This window comes from Ovis canadensis, chromosome 18 (genome assembly GCF_042477335.2).
Source record: "Ovis canadensis isolate MfBH-ARS-UI-01 breed Bighorn chromosome 18, ARS-UI_OviCan_v2, whole genome shotgun sequence".
In the NCBI taxonomy this organism is placed as follows: Eukaryota; Metazoa; Chordata; class Mammalia; order Artiodactyla; family Bovidae; genus Ovis; species Ovis canadensis.
The window spans coordinates 27,421,192-27,437,274 of record NC_091262.1 but is presented as its reverse complement, the minus strand read 5'-3'; the positions used below and the strand labels follow the sequence as shown (position 1 = coordinate 27,437,274).

The 16,083-nt window shown below is 49.1% G+C and overlaps 1 protein-coding gene across 7 annotated transcripts in view; it reads left to right on the top strand.

Moving 5' to 3' along the window:
• Nucleotides 1-16,083, top strand: part of SLCO3A1 (solute carrier organic anion transporter family member 3A1) — a 402,740-nt gene that overhangs the window by 326,876 nt on the left and 59,781 nt on the right. For all 7 annotated transcript variants that reach the window (XM_069559256.1, XM_069559257.1, XM_069559255.1 and 4 more), the window contains 3 exons: nucleotides 377-541; nucleotides 9,135-9,333; nucleotides 10,564-10,702. In XM_069559256.1, coding sequence (XP_069415357.1) covers nucleotides 377-541; nucleotides 9,135-9,333; nucleotides 10,564-10,702 — 503 coding nt within the window. The remainder of the gene's footprint in view (nucleotides 1-376; nucleotides 542-9,134; nucleotides 9,334-10,563; nucleotides 10,703-16,083) is intronic.

The window sequence follows — 16,083 nt, the reverse complement described above, 5'->3', positions numbered from 1 at the left end:
TGATTAAGTTATATTTTACCTTTTATGAAACAAACCCCAAATGCCTCTTTCTATATGTTGGATAGAAATAAAAATTTTTGGAAGGCTTATAAAATAGTGTTTCCAGTGTGCTGTTAAAAAAAAAAAAAAGACATTGTGTGGTTTTTCCTGCTTTAGTAGTTTTCAGTTTAGTTGACAAAATATTAGCGTGTATTTTGAAGCCAGAGTTTTCACAATTATGGCTGACTTACAGGTTATAGGCCTCGGCCTGAGCAACCAGGTACTGTTTACCGACTCCTGGTGCTGTTTACTGGGATGGGTCAAAGTGGGACCTCAGGGGCAGAAGGCCTGGGAATGCAGTATCTATGACCTTGGTCATCTGCTTCTCTCCCTGCAGTGATCCCCAAGGTCACCAAGCACCTGCTCTCAAACCCCGTGTTTACCTGTATCATCCTGGCCGCCTGCATGGAGATTGCAGTGGTGGCTGGCTTTGCTGCCTTCTTGGGAAAGTATCTGGAGCAGCAGTTTAACCTCACCACCTCTTCTGCCAACCAGCTGCTAGGTGAGTCTGTGTCACCCACCGGCCCCCGCCCTGCACAGGGAGGCTGCCCGTGCTTGGAATACCATGAGCATTGACGGACCAGTCAGACCGTGCTGCTCCTGCCGCAGAATATGCATGTGGTCTGTGTGCAGAAGAATTTCAGAGTGTTTTCTTGGAGTAAGATTCACCCGCTTGAAGCAGTTGCTTAAAGTACATGGTAATAAAGAGCTAAAATATAAAATGTGCATAGGAAGCATTGTGACAGGCCAGGAAGGCCATAAATTGGTGTAAACTGGAGAATTAGGGGGAAGATGTGATGAACAAAGAGGGGAATCAAGATGGATCTTGAAAGATTAGTACTGGGTTGACCAAAAAGATCATTCTGTCCATAAGATGTGATGGAAAAACCCAAGTGAACTTTTTGGCCAACCCCATAGGCTTTGCTCAGGAGCGTAAAAAAGCAAGAATATTCTCGGCAACGTGAAACCCATGGTCAACAGATATAGAGGTTAGAAGCCATTTGCTCGCCTCCATTTTTGTGCCCATGGCAGATATAAAATGGATCATAACACTCCTTCTCCCCAAGCTCAAGTGTGGCCTTACCAGTCTTCTCAACAGTAAACCACAGACATCTGCCTCCAGTCCTTTGGAGTTGGCCTGCTAAAGAGAACCAGTTTCCGCGCATGAGAAGCAGGATTGCTAATACCTGATAGGGAACGTGATCTCACAGCACAAGCAGAGGGAAGGGTCAAGAATGACTTCCAGGTTTCTGGCTCAGACAGGGGGCGGTACCATTTGTGAAGGCTGAAAGTAGCAGAAAAGAATCAGATCTGTAGGGAAGGCGGTGAGTTCAGACGTGAAGTTGCTGGGTGTGAGGTGGCCATGATGTATCCACGTGATGTCCTGTGCGTGGCTGGGACTGGAGGAGGAGGTGTGGACCACATCAGTGTGTGCACGGTCACTGAGGACACGGGAGTGCAGTTTACAGAAGGATATTGTGTAGAAATAGAAGAGTGAAACCACCCGTGAGGAAATAGAGAGGCATAGAAGCATCTCCTGGAAGAACTCGTGGGTCACGGGGTGTCAAGGAAGAGATGACTCCAAGAAAGAAGCCATCAGCAGTGAGAGTGTCCACATGTGATGCAGCCTCACATGCCCTGCTGCTGCTGAGTCGCTTCAGTCGTGTCCGACTCTGTGCGTCCCCATAGACAGCAGCCCACCAGGCTCCCCTGTCCCTGGGATTCTCCAGGCAAGAACACTGGAGTGGGTTGCCATTTCCTTCTCCAATGCAAGAAAGGAAAAGTGAAAGTGAAGTCGCTCAGTCGTCTCCGACTCCTAGCAACCCCATGGACTGCAGCCCACCAGGCTCCTCCATCCATGGGATTCTCCAGGTGAGAGTACTGGAGTGGGGTGCCATTGCCTTCTCACATGCCTTGGGTCCCTTCAATAAGCAGGATGTCTTTCAGCCAATGTCAGGGCTGTGTCCTTGAAGCTGCAGCAGGTAAGCCCGTGCTATGGTGTGAGGAGCAGCCCACAGGAGGCAAAGAATAGCTAGTGACTGCAGGACGCTTTCCCAAGCTTAGCAGTGGAAGGAGGAGTGGAGACATAGTGGGTGATGTGTGTTGCCATCAAGGGATTGGAGTAACGGTACTGTTGCTAAGACACAGTTGCTATTGTGGCAGGAAGGACTTGAGCAGGTATCTAAGCAGAGGGGAAAGAGCCAGCAGAGGTGATGTGCGGAAAAGAGAGGGAATGCAGTAGACAGCGTCTGATGGAAGAGCTCATCTGTTTCAGAAAGTGCACAGAAGGAAAGATATGAGGATGACCCCTGAGAATGTGACATTCCAGTCTGAACGTTGAGAACGTGCCCTCCCCATGGAATTATCTTCTGGAAAGTAGGGAAAACCACTAGACCATTCAGGTATGACCTAAATCAAATCCCTTATGATTATACAGAGGAAGTGAGAAATAGATTTAAGGGACTAGATCTGATAGATAGAGTGCCTGATGAACTATGGACAGAGGATCATGACATTGTACAGGAGACAGGGATCAAGACCATCCCCATGGAAAAGAAATGCGAAAAAGCAAAATGGCTGTCTGGGGAGGCCTTACAAATAGCTGTGAAAAGAAGAGAAGTGAAAAGCAAAGGAGAAAAGGAAAGATATAAGCATCTGAATGCAGAGTTCCAGAGAATAGCAAGAAGAGATAAGAAAGCCTTCCTCAGCGATCAATGCAAAAAATAGAGGAAAACAACAGAATGGGAATGACTAGAGATCTCTTCAAGAAAATTAGAGATACCAAGGAAACATTTCATGCAAAGATGGGCTCGATAAAGGACAGAAATGGTATGGACCTAACAGAAGCAGAAGATATTGGCAAGAATACACAGAAGAACTGTACAAAAAAGATCTTCACGACCCAAATAATCACAAAGGTGTGATCACTCACCTAGAGCCAGACATCCTAGAATGTGAAGACAAGTGGGCCTTAGAAAGCATCACTACGAACAAAGCTAGTGGTGGTGATGGAATTCCAGAGGAGCTGTTTCAAATCCTGAAAGATGACGCTATGAAAGTGCTGCACTCAATATGCCAGCAAATTTGGAAAACTCAGCAGTGGCCACAGGACTGGAAAAGGTCAGTTTTCATTCCAATCCCAAAGAAAGGCAATACCAAAGAATGCTCAAACTACCGCACAATTGCACTCATCTCATTACGAGTAAGGTAATGCTCAAAATTTTCCAAGCCAGGGTTCAGCAAATCGTGAACCATGAACTCCCTGATGTTCAAGCTGGTTTTAGAAAAGGCAGAGGAACCAGAGATCAAATTGCCAACATCTGCTGGATCATGGAAAAAGCAAGAGAGTTCCAGAAAAACATCTATTTCTGCTTTCTTGACTGCCAAAGCCTTTCACTGTGTGGTTCACAATAAACTGTGGAAAATTCTGAAAGAGATGGAAATACCAGACCACCTAACCTGCCTCTTGAGAAACCTATTTGTAGGTCAGGAAGCAACAGTTAGAACTGGACATGGAACAACAGACTGGTTCCAAAGAGGAAAAGGAGTACGTCAAGGCTGTATATTGTCATACTAGTTATTTCACTTCTATGAAGGAGATCAGCCCTGGGATTTCTTTGGAGGGAATGATGCTAAAGCTGAAGCTCCAGTACTTTGGCCACCTCATGTGAAGAGTTGACTCATTGGAAAAGACTCTGAGGCTGGGAGGGATTGGGGGCAGGAGGAGAAGGGGACGACCGAGGATGAGATGGCTGGATGGCATCACGGACTCGATGGATGTGAGTCTGAGTGAACTCCGGGAGATGGTGATGGACAGGGAGGCCTGGCGTCCTGCGATTCATGGGGTCACAAAGAGTCGGACGCGACTGAGCGACTGAACTGAACTGAACTGAACTGATGCAAAGTACATCATGAGAAACGCTGGGCTGGAAGAAGCACAAGCTGGAATCAAGATTGCCGGGAGAAATATCAAGAACCTCAGATATGCAGATGACACCGCCCTTATGACAGAAAGTGAAGAGGAACTACAAAGCCTCTTGATGAAAGTGAAAGAGGAGAGTGAAGAAGTTGGCTTAAAGCTCACCATTCAGAAAATGAAGATCATGGCATCTAGTCCCATCACTTCAGGGGAAATAGATGGGGAAACAGTGGAAACAGTGTCAGACTTTATTTTGGGGGGCTCCAAAATCACTGCAGATTGTGATTGCAGCCATGAAATTAAAAGACGCTTACTCCTTGGAAGAAAAGTTATGACCAACCTAGATAGCATATTGAAAAGCAGAGACGTTACTTTGCCAACAAAGGTCCATCTAGTCAAGGCTGTTTTTTCCTGTGGTCATGTATGGATGTGAGAGTTGGATTGTGAAGAAAGCTGAGTGCTGAAGAATTGATGCTTTTGAACTGTGCTGTTGGAGAAGACTCTTGAGAGTCCCTTGGACTGCAAAGAAATCCAACCAGTCCATCCTAAAGGAGACCAGTCCTGGGATTTCTTTGGAAGGACTGATGCTAAAGCTGAAATTCCAGTACTTTGGCCACCTCACGCAAAGAGTTGACTCATTGGAAAAGACCCTGATGCTGGGATGGATAGGGGGCAGGAGGAGAAGGGGACGATAGAGGATGAGATGGCTGGATGGCATTACCGACTCGATGGACGTGAGTCTGAGTGACTCCGGGAGTTGGCGATGGACAGGGAGGCCTGGCGTGCTGCAATTCATGGGGTCTCAAAGAGTCGAACACGACTGAGCGACTGAACTGAACTGGACTGAAGCAGGAGTAGATCATGTCCTGAGAGGAATGGGCAAGGTGATATTTTCTGATCTTCTCCTTTAATGTGTCCTTCACACACTGGCCAGTAAACCCATGTGAGGGTACTGACCCAAGATGACTCACCAGGAAAACACACGTGAACAATGAAATGCTAGTACACGTCCACCAGACAGCAGCACCAAGTGTTGTTGAGAAGGTGGAGCCACTGAAACTCTCGTGTGCTGCTGGTGAGAAAAGTTCTTTGGCAGTGCCTACGAAAGCTGAAAGCATATGCTTACTCTGGGATCCAGCATTCCACTTCTGGGCAGAATCCAACAGAAATGAGTGTTTAGATCCACTTATTTATATAGGCTTAGGTAACAGTAGGGCTTCCCTCATAGCTCAGTTGGGAGAGAATCTGCCTTCCTTGCAGGAGAGCTGGATTCAATTCCTGGGTTGGGAAGATCCCCTGGAGAAGGAAATGGCAACCCACTCCAGTATTCTTGCCTGGTAGAATCTCATGGACAGAGGAGCCTGGCAGGCTACAGTCCATGGGGTCACAGTAGTCGGACATGACTTCACAACTAAACATATGTATATACACATAGGTAACAGCATCTAAAACAGCTTTATGCATAAACTCCCAAACTGGAAACAGTCCAAATATCTATCAGTTAGTAGAATGGGTAAATAAATTATAGAATATTCATACAGTGGCCTGCCACACAGCATGAGAAAGCAAGAGCTTGTATATATACCTCAATGTGGATGGATCTGGGACAGTCAAAAGATGTCAGACTCAAAAGAATCATATTAGTAAGAGTTAGAAAGGGAAAAGTTGGACTTCCCCGTTGGTACAATGGATAAGAATCCACCTGAAGATGCAGGGGACCTGGGTTTGATCCCTGGTCCGGGAAGATTGCTCATGCACCACAGCTGCTGAGGCCACACTCTAGAGCCCTGGGGCCGCAACTAGGGAAGCTTGTGAACCCAGAGCCTGTGATCTGCTCCAGGGGAGCCGCTGCAGTGAGAAGCCTGCACGCTGCAGCCAGGGAGCACCTCCCACTCTCTGCAGCTGGAGAACGGCCACGCGGCAGCGGAGGCCCAGTGCAGCCCCAAGAAGGAAAATAAACACTTTCGTAATGGAAAAAGTAATGAAAGTAACAGAGGCCAGAATGATAGTTACTCTTGGACTTTGGGTGAATGAGGACAGCAGGGAACCCCTGAGGCTGCTGGAAATGTTTTAATACGGGGGTATGTACAGATGCAACAAGTCATCAGTGTTCCCTTAATCTTGTGCACGTCACAGAACATAACATATCAAGTTAAAAAAAAAAAAATTAAAACCTTACCAACAAGGATGTGGCCAGACCCCAGCCCCTCTCCCTGGGGGCTGCCAGAGCACACAAGGCTGATGTTTTTCTTTTTCTTACTAATAGCTCTTTACCATCCACTGTTTTATAAGTATTTTCTTCCAAGAGATATTAGCAAAATGCAGTTAGCCCTTAGTACCCATCTGACAGAGATAGGGTAAAAAGTGTCTCTGTAGACCCAGAGGGATGGTACCAGGAAGGAGGTGGGAGGGGGTTCAGGAAGGGGAACACGTGTACACCCGTGGCGGATTCATGTTGATGTATGGCAAAACCGATACAATATTGTAAAGTAATTAGCCTCCAATTAAAATAAATAAATGTATACTTAAAAAAATAGTGTCTCTGTAGTTATAGTTATAACTTCTCCGTTATACCTACGATCTCTTCGGTTTAGCCCTCCAGCACCCAAAGACTTTCTTTCTCACTCCCTGATTTCTTGACTGCAGCTTCTTACATTTTGATCACATTTGCTTCAAAGCTGGGGCTCTGTTCTAGTTCAGAACAGATTCCTAGAGTTTCCCATCAACAAAGCAATAGTCTTCAGGGCAGAAGGAAAAACTCAACCTCGCTTTCCTGCATCTGTCTCTGTCTCAGTGAGTCTGTCTGTTAGGGCACGTGGCCCGGGGAGAGGCAGCCTGGTGGCCGTCTGTCAGTCTGTCCGTCTGTCTGGCAGTCCAGGCAGGCAGGACATGTGCCCTCTCCCGGTGCCCTTCCCGTGGCATCTGGAGTGTTGGCTGCAGGAGGGGCTGACAGGGGGCCCTGAGGGGACAGAGAGAGGCCGCGAAAGCCTAAGGCAAGGCGCGTGCCCCAGAGGCCTTCATCAGTAGCTCCCGTAGACCTCAGGGAGGAGTCCCCTGCCGTCATCCCAGGCCATCAGCACTGTCTCTGGCCCACCCGCAAAGTCATCAGTAGATGGGGCAGAGTTCCGAAAAGAGCAGCACAGATGATTAAGGGCTGATGGCCTTGATTTATGCATGAAGATAAAAGGGACTCAATCTGCATAGGTTAAGGTAATGAGGATGGAGTTTTGGGGGAAGTTCTGATAACCGCCCGCATGCTAAGGCTTCATACACATCAGGGAGGGAGAGGGGAGGTGGATGATGGCTTGGAGAGAAGGTGCCCAAAGCCTGTTATTGCCATAGTTACCATCATCACCAGGGGCTGCTCCCTGCCGCCTTTGATAGAAAATGGAACGGAACGCAGCCTGCTCTCCGGGCATGGGCTGTGGTCATCGATGTTCACTGACACAGATCCAATCTGCTCACTCTTTCGTTCATCCAGAAAATAGTTCCCAAGTGCCCAGGCACAGGGAACCAGGGCTGAACAGGATGGAACGGTCCTTAGGGAAGCTGCATCTTAGGAGGGGGAGAGAAAACAAGAAACCAGAAAACCAGAAATGTCCGAGGCAGCTTCACATAATGAGGAGAGCCATGCAAACAATAAAACGTGGCAGGAAACACTAAGGAACCTCAGATAGGCTGCTGGATTGCTCTAGGTGGGGTGGCCCGGGCTCCCTGTGAGGATAGGGCCCAGCCAGGTAGAGGCACAGGGGAAGAATGTTCTGGGAGCTCCCCTGCTGGCTCAGCGGTAAAGAATTCGCCTGCCAATGCAGGGGACGCAAGTTTGATCCCTGGGTTGGAAGATCCCTTGGAGAAGGGAATGGCAACCCACTCCAGTATTGTTGCCTGGAGAATCCCATGGACAGAGGAGCCTGGCGGGCTACAGTCCATAGGGTCGCAAGGAGTCAGACATGACTTAGCAACTAAAACAGCAACAGAATGTCGTAGAAGAAGAATCAGCAAGTGCAGAGACTAGGGGCTTGAATGGATTTGGTCTGTTCCGGGGGGAGAGAATTGAATTGGGTGTGGTTGGGGAGTCACTATGGCATGGAGGAGAGACAGGCAAGTAGGGGTGAGGTCCTGAAGATCGTGTCTGTACCAGGATGAGAAAGAACCGAGCGCAGACAACCCAAGAATGTCAAATAATACAAAATGCTGTGTTTTTCTTAAAATCTGACTTGTGCTATTTTCTTTGCAGAGCTCAGCCTCCCTGATTATGCTTTTCTCACCCGAATATTAAAATTAATTTGCATTCCTGTAGCACATACCAGCTGATTGATGTAGTCAATTGACCTAGAGGTCTGTTGATTGGCAAGCAAGAGGCAGCCTAAACTGGAAAATTGGCCATACACAGTCTACATGGTGGATAAATGACATGCAGTAATTTAAAGCTGAGTTTAGATGAAATGAATAAGAACAAAACCAAACAAGAGATTGGAACTCCTAGGATCCTTTGGTCCTCCTAAGATGCCCTGAGTCTCTGAGAATCAGAAATAGCAGGTTTTTGGTCCTGCTGCCTTGCAGATAGCTCTGTTTCTAAGAAGGTATTGGGGAGGGGGATAAAAATGTATGCCAATTACTCACCAGGAGCTACAAAATGTATTGATTTGATCAACGCTACGTCCTGAGAAGTTGCAGGGATGGTTAAAACACTGTCTCTCTGTAGGTTGGTGAGTTCTGAGGCCTCTGTTTAAACAACCTCCAGACCCTTCTTTGCCTGAAGAAGAGAAAATCCCCAAATGATCTTGAGCCCCCTTTCCCACACCGCCTGGGAAACACACAGAGGGCACATTGCTAACACACACGTGTGTTTCTCAGCCCATCTGCCCTGTCTGTCGGTTGTTCTCGCACCAGCTGGGGCTGTTTCCCATGAGGGTTCCCCGCTTAGCATGAGGGTGTATGACTTACATGCCTCATCACTGTGAGTTTTTAACGTGTCTGTGTCCCCACCAATTATCTGTGGGCTCCTTGAAGGTAGAAATGAGGCTGTTAGCAGAGACGTCGGGGTACAGGGGAGGAAGTGGCACCACGGTATTGTCACGGGGGATTCTGTTCACGCAGGGCCCAGCCTCAGGGGCCTGTGTTGACTGGCCCTGCTCCCCTGGCTAACGGTTCCCGCCCCTCTGCTCTGCTCCAGGGATGACTGCGATCCCATGTGCCTGTCTGGGCATCTTCCTGGGCGGTCTCCTGGTGAAGAAACTCAGCCTGTCTGCCCTCGGGGCCATTCGGATGGCCATGCTCGTCAACCTGGTGTCCACCGCTTGCTACGTCTCCTTCCTCTTCCTGGGCTGTGACACGGGCCCTGTGGCTGGGGTTACTGTTCCCTATGGAAACTCGTAAGTCTCAGAAAGGTCACACACACCCACACACACACACCCACACACACACACACACACACCCCTGCCCCACCATCCCCTGCCTGCCCAGGGATACCAAGACCCTCTCTCCGGGGTCAGTTAATGGAGCCTGCTTCGTCCCTAGTGACCCTGACCCGGAAGTTGATGATGCCTCTGCATCTTCCGTCCAGTGTTGAAGGATATATGTGAACCTTCTGGGTGGGGAGGACAGAATTCCACTTAAAGGCTGTCTCCCAGCACGGCCAGGGGAGCACTGGGGAGACAGGTAGACGCTCACTCCCCAGAGGATTCAGGTGCCTATTTTTGGCATTTGATTTTAGGAATGAGGTGAAGATAGAAAATTAAAAATAGGTTTGATTTTAAAATTCAGCTTATAATACAAGAGAGAAGTGTGTGTGTCCGACTCTTTGCCACCCCAAGGATTACAGCCTTCCAGGCTCCTCTGTTCATGGGGATTCTCCAGGCAAGAATGCTGGAATGGCTTGCCATTTCCTTCTCCAGGAGATCTTCCCAACCCAGGGGTCAAACCCAGGTCTCCTGCATTGCGGGTGGATTCTTACAGTCTGAGCCACCAGGGAAGTCTGTGAAATAGAAGAGACTTCAGCAGTTCCTAAACAATAAGAAGCTATCATCAGACTCACATAGTAGTCGCAGGGTCCAACCCATGTTAAGTGTGGGGTTGGGGAGGAGGAGAGAAGGGAGGGAAGAAAGGACGGAATTTAGCTCTTACAGGACATCTCATTTCCTGTCTATTATCCTAAGACTTTGAACTGAAGCTGAATCAGGCTTGTCCTTAGAGGGCATTATGGAGAGTCCTTATATGTCCAGTACCAACGGCTGGTCCTTCTTCTACACGAGCCTCTGGGAGTCCAGTCTGGAGCATCAGGGCTGCAGCATGGCTGGCCCGCAGGATACCAGTTCCTCTCCACACCAGTCTCCCCCGAGCAGGCCACCAGGCTTCCTCCTGACCTTAAGTCATACTGAGCCAGGCTCGTCTGCCACCCTGCGGGGTCAGACAGGCAGGAAGGAAGCGCACTGGCCCAGGCATCCTCTGTGTATCCATGCACAGTCCAGACACCAGCACCCTTCCTTCCCTGCACACCCTGGCCACGGTGGCCACTGTGACCCCAGAGGGCAGGGGGCTGTCCATGGGGATCCAGAAGAAGATGGCCTTACTCTGATGGATTCCACCTCTCCTCTCTTTTCCAGCTCAACACCTGGCTCGGCCCTGGACCCCTACTCGTCCTGCAATAAAAACTGTGAATGCCAAACCGATTCCTTCACTCCAGTGTGCGGGGCAGACGGCATCACCTACCTGTCTGCCTGCTTTGCTGGCTGCAGCAGCACGGTATTGCTGATTTTCTGACGGGATGGGATGGGGCAGGGGAGCACAGCCAGCCGGAGTAGCTTAAAACCCCAGGTCAGGCGCAAGAGTGGGCAACCACATGTGTCCTGTGGCTTATGTCCCTGCCTTGTGAACTGTCTCAGCCTCTGCCCTGCTCTGGTGGAGAGTTCTCCATCAGAAGGATAGGAGGCCTGCCAGGCCATCCAGCTGCTTTGCGCTAAATCAAATAGGTTTCCAAAAAGTGTCACTGAGCAATTTTAACAGAGAGTAAAAATTCAAAGGAAGCTGTATGGAGCCAGAGGAAAAGATTATGGTTCAAAGCTAGGAACAGGATGACACCACAGGTAATGAGTTCCCCATCAACAGAAGTATGTAAAGAAAGGTTGGAACCATTTATCAGGGAAGACCTCTTCCATACCTGAGACTATGCAATGCTAATTCAGCATCTTCTCTACTCGATTCCCTTTGCCTTTATCTTCTCAGCTAGATGCCTCCCACCTTTTTCCATCTTGCCACTATCATTTCTTTCCGTTTGCTTTTTTGTTCTTGTGTTTGTTTGGGGGTTTTTCCTTCTCAACATGAATTATACAGTTGACTCTCAACCTGCATGCAACTTTCCACATTCTCTGCATGAAAACCTGAGACTATGGGACTGGTCCCCTAGTCCTGCTGACCCCGCCTTGTACCTGCCCTTCTGCATCCACACTCCACTGCCCTGCTGCAGGCCCTCCTCTTCTTTCACTTAGACCAGTGTGGTAGTTGCCTCCCTGGCCTCGCAACTCAGGATGGGCCCCTGCTGGTCTGTCTTCTCCGTTGTAGCCAGAATGATTTCTGTAATATTGCATGTTGTTCAGTTGCTCAGTCATGCCTGACTTTTTGGACCCATGCACGGCAGCACACCAGGCTTCCCTGTCCTTCACTATCTCCCAGATTGTGTTCGTATCACGTCCATTGGGTCAATAATGCTACCCAGCCATCTCATCCTCTGCTGTCCCCTTCTCCTCTGGCCTTCAATCTTTCCCAACATCAGGGTCTTTTCCAATGAGTTGGCTCTTCGCATCAGGTGGTCAAAGTATTGGAGCTTCAGCATCAGTCCTTCCAGTGAATGTTTAGTGTTGATGGTTTGGGCTCCTTGCTGTCCATAGCATGATGTATGAATATATCTCCTAATATTGGGCCATCCTTGCATCCTGGAATGAATTTCACTGTTTTGCTTTGTTTTCAGCCATGCCAATGGCTGGCAGGATCTTAGTTCCCAGACTAGGGGCTGAAAGCACAGAGTCCTAACCACTGGACTGCCAGTTGTTCAGTTCCTAAGTAGCACTGCACCGGACCCTTTCTGGTCAGTTAGAAGATAACGTCTAGGCACTGAATCGGGTTTCTATCTTCAGCACATGTCTGTCCTCTGCCATGCTCTGCAGCTGTGCTTGCTTTCAGGTTGGGTATTCCGCTTTCCCCATACAACTTGGGTCTTTTCCTACTTCCTCCTCCAGTCTGACAACTCCTACTCATCCATCAATACCCTACTCAAATGCCCCCTCCTCTGTGAAGCCATCCCTGCCCTCCTTTATCTTTGAGCTTCTTGCCTCTGCAGTCTTGGTACCTGTCTCTCCTGGAGGCACCTTTCTCGTTTCACTGCAGTGATCTGTTAAAAGGGTTTGTCATCTGCCCTGACCTGTGAGTTTCCTAAGTGAGCCCTGGCGCCCACAAGTGTTCTGTAAATGTCTGGAGATGCAGAGATGGAAAGAAACACAAGAAGGCTTGAGTGGCTGCTTTCAAGGAACTTAGAGCTGATATCATTTGTTTCTCCCCTTTGCTTATTGTGTGTCTTTTGGGAGCAGCTATTTCATTGAAGGAAGAAAACTGTATCATTTGTTTTCATTTCCAAAGACCTCATTTTTCCTTACATTTAACATTTAGATCCTTGGCCAGTTATTAACATTTTTATACAGAGAAAATAAATCACCCTCGGGTGGAGGGGGCAAGGACTGATTTTTTTTAAAGTAGATGATAAGGCAGTTTCCTTAAGTGGGTAGAAATGAATTTTTAAAAAGAGATGGGACCTTGAAAATGGTTAAAATAAAAGTACAAGCTATTTTTTTTTCATGACAACAATTTCATTAACTCTTTAATATCTAAAAGCTATACTATAAATCAAGTTTGGTTACTGTGCTGTGATAAGAATGACATTGACTCAGTATAGGCTAGTGTCCTGAGACCAAAGCAGTCTATTCCAGAGCATTCTCTGACCAAAAAAAGGTCTAAAAAATGTGTGTCTCCTGTTCTTCCCTGGACGAGAGGCTTATTGAATAAGAGCTTAATCAGGCCCAGGTTTGCTTCTGGCTGCTGAAGCAGCAAGCTGTGGAATGCAATTATCAACAGAGGGCAAGCATCTCTGATTCCGTCTGGACATACATGGTTTATTCCCCAGACACCTGCCTCTTCTTCACAGCACCAGAGGCCTCATATTGTCTGCCAGGGTGCAGGTGATGCAGAGAGGTGATACCCCCTGCAATTACAAGGCAGAGAATGAGAAAGTCCCGGGGCTGGGGTGGGAGTTACACTCTCCCCACAGAGGCTGGCCTCTGGATGCCTTGTCTTCCAGTGGGTGGACAAGGGCTTTAGGGTCACAGAGCTATGTGTACCCTGGAAAGGGGCTTTTGTGAAAGTTCAGCCCTAAAAATAACCACGACCCTGAAACTTGCAACACTGGCAAGCTCCTCTGAGAGCCTGTGTGGGCCAGGTGACAGGGCCTTTCACAGGTCACTCGTGGTCCCAGGTCAGAGGAATCTCAGGCCATCAAGCAAAAAGGAGCAAAAAGCAATTTCAAAATGCTTTCAAATATTTTGAGAAAATGCCAAAAGGGTGGATTATATTCCTGAGATGTTTACTCCCTCTTCCTCTCCCCTTCTTGTCTGCATGCTCCCTCCGAAAACTCTTCCTCAAGCTAGAGGTTTCTTCATCCCTCTTTCCCCCTTCTGTATTTTTCCACCTGCATCCGCTGGAGTCCGCTCCCAGTGTGGGCACAGCCATTCTGTCACCCGTACCCCCGGCCCCGTGTGTATTATCTCACTCATCCTCACAACAACCTTGGAAGAACGTGTTATCCCCTGATTACAGAGGAATCCTTGCCCAAGGTCACATAGATGGCGGTGGCGCCGGCGTTGGAATGCAGGGTCTGCTGGACAGCAGTCTCACTGTCTTCCCCGGCCCTCTGACTTCTCTCTTTAGTATGCCTGCCTTTTCCGCCAGCTGAAAGGAGCTCTCCATATGTGCGCACCACGGTTGGAATCCTGTACCTTCACGCTCTGACCCTGCTGCCTCTCCAACCTCAGCCCCCCACTCCACACCCATCTTGAAGAACCACTGACACACTCGGACTTCTTGGGGTGCCCCCTGCGTGCCCAGCTCTCTTTTACCTCTGGACCTCTGTGCATGCTGTTTATCAGGGCAGGTCTTCCCCTAAGCCCTTGACAGTCCTTAACACATCCTTATCCACAGCTGAGAAGCCTCCTCGCACCTCCTCACTGCTTCCGAGGCTGCTCTGACCACCCCCCACCCCCACCGTTCCCCGCAGAAGCCTCAGCACCTCTATCCCTGCTCCACCAGACCGGCTGGCCCATGTTCGCCTGCATCTCCATCACTTGCCCATCACTAGGCACCCACATCCAGAAATGAGGTTCTGCTGTGGACCCTTGCACTCCCAGTGTTAGCCACGGCTCTGATAAAGGCCCTGGGCTTTTGCATGCCTGGTTGGCAACTGTGCCAACCTCAGCGTGCCTCAGGGAGACTCAGGTGCTAATACCACAGCTGGCAGGCAGGTAGGCTGGCCACTGTAGATTCCAATACCAAACACCTCATCTGTGCTCGTCTCTCCCCACTTGACAGCTTCCATCCAGACCTGTGAAAATCCCCCCTAACTCAATTAGACATGAATAAATCACCGACAAAATCACTCTGATTGTTAGGAGATATGGTTCGTGTTAGCGGTTTCCTGATATCAGACTTTCCTTCCTGCCCTGGTTTGAGGTTTTGTGTTTTGTTGTCTGATCTCATTTCTCCTTGAGTGATAGCAATGGAAGTTTCCAGAATTGCATTTAATATACAATCTCTAATTCTCATTGCACGTGCCCAGGAGTGGTGATGGAAAAGATGGCAACTTAATTTTCTAAGCTTCCTTTGGCAGGAATATATTGTCCAGATTGTTTCTGCCCCTTTCACTCCCAGAAGTAATTATTCCAACAGAAAGCATGTTGGGAGCTGCTGATTGACTGCTGGAAGTTGTATCCTTCTGATGTACTGAATAATTGACTTAGAAAAAGGCTTCTATCAGCCACCAGCGGAATGTTCAAAGTCAGTACAAGTCCGGCACAGCAGCTTGTGGGGGGCTAAGGATAGGCGACTCATCTGTGCCCCGCTCCAGGCCACAGGGATTTATCGAGCACAGGTTTGAACAGAGCTCGAGTAGGTGCTATGGCAGGGAGGGGATGTGGCTACCCCATCTTGGATGCGTGCAGGGGGCTCCCTGTTCAGGACGGCCGGCGTGTCTCAGGGCTGGCCTTCATCCACAGGGAATGCGTGGGTGTTTGCCTGGAGGATAAGATGCCATGCCCGAGTGTGAGCGTGAGTGTGAGCACAGGATGATGGGGAGGCTTGAACCTGGTGACTCAGGCAGAGCTTTGGTTCGGAGTTAGGGAAGAGGAGAATCTAGAGGGAGGGGCCTGATATCCCTCTGAGCTGCAGCTCCATCCCTCCCCTGGGCTCTGCCCACACCTCCCCCTCGGGATGCTGGAGCAGGGAGTGAGCCTGGTGCTCCCCAAAATGCAGCCCTTTCCCCGCCCCTCGGCAGGAGACCATTGCAGGTTACCGGGGCGAAGGGTGGACAGAGGTCTCGCTTTCATCGCAGAGTTTCCTCCATGACCATTATCCTTCAGCCAGTGACCCTGCCAGGGAACAAGCTAGTGCGTTTCTTCTTGCAGTGTTCCGATTTCCCCTCTGCCTAGAGGCACATGGGTTGCTGCTGATGCTCTTTGTGACAGGCTCTGAGGTCTTCACCTGGAAATACTGGCTGGGGTTGGGCTAGTGAGGTGAAGAGATTCTAAGCTGCAAAAAGACAGTAATAAATGACAGCAGAAGGTCTGAGGAACTTCGCTGAATCGTAAAAAGATCCCGTGAAAGTCTAGGACACGTGGGAGTGTGTTACCATTCAAAGGAAGACGTGCCAGCTATTGTACTGTCTTGGGCCTCTGCCACCTGGGGCATCAGGAAGAAGCAGGGGAGGACGCTGCGCGTGTCGGCACTCGCCCTGACCCCCTTCTAAACTACAGGACTCAGGTCCTACCTTTCGTAGAAATTGCCATCAGTTCCTGCTTGCTGTTGTTTAG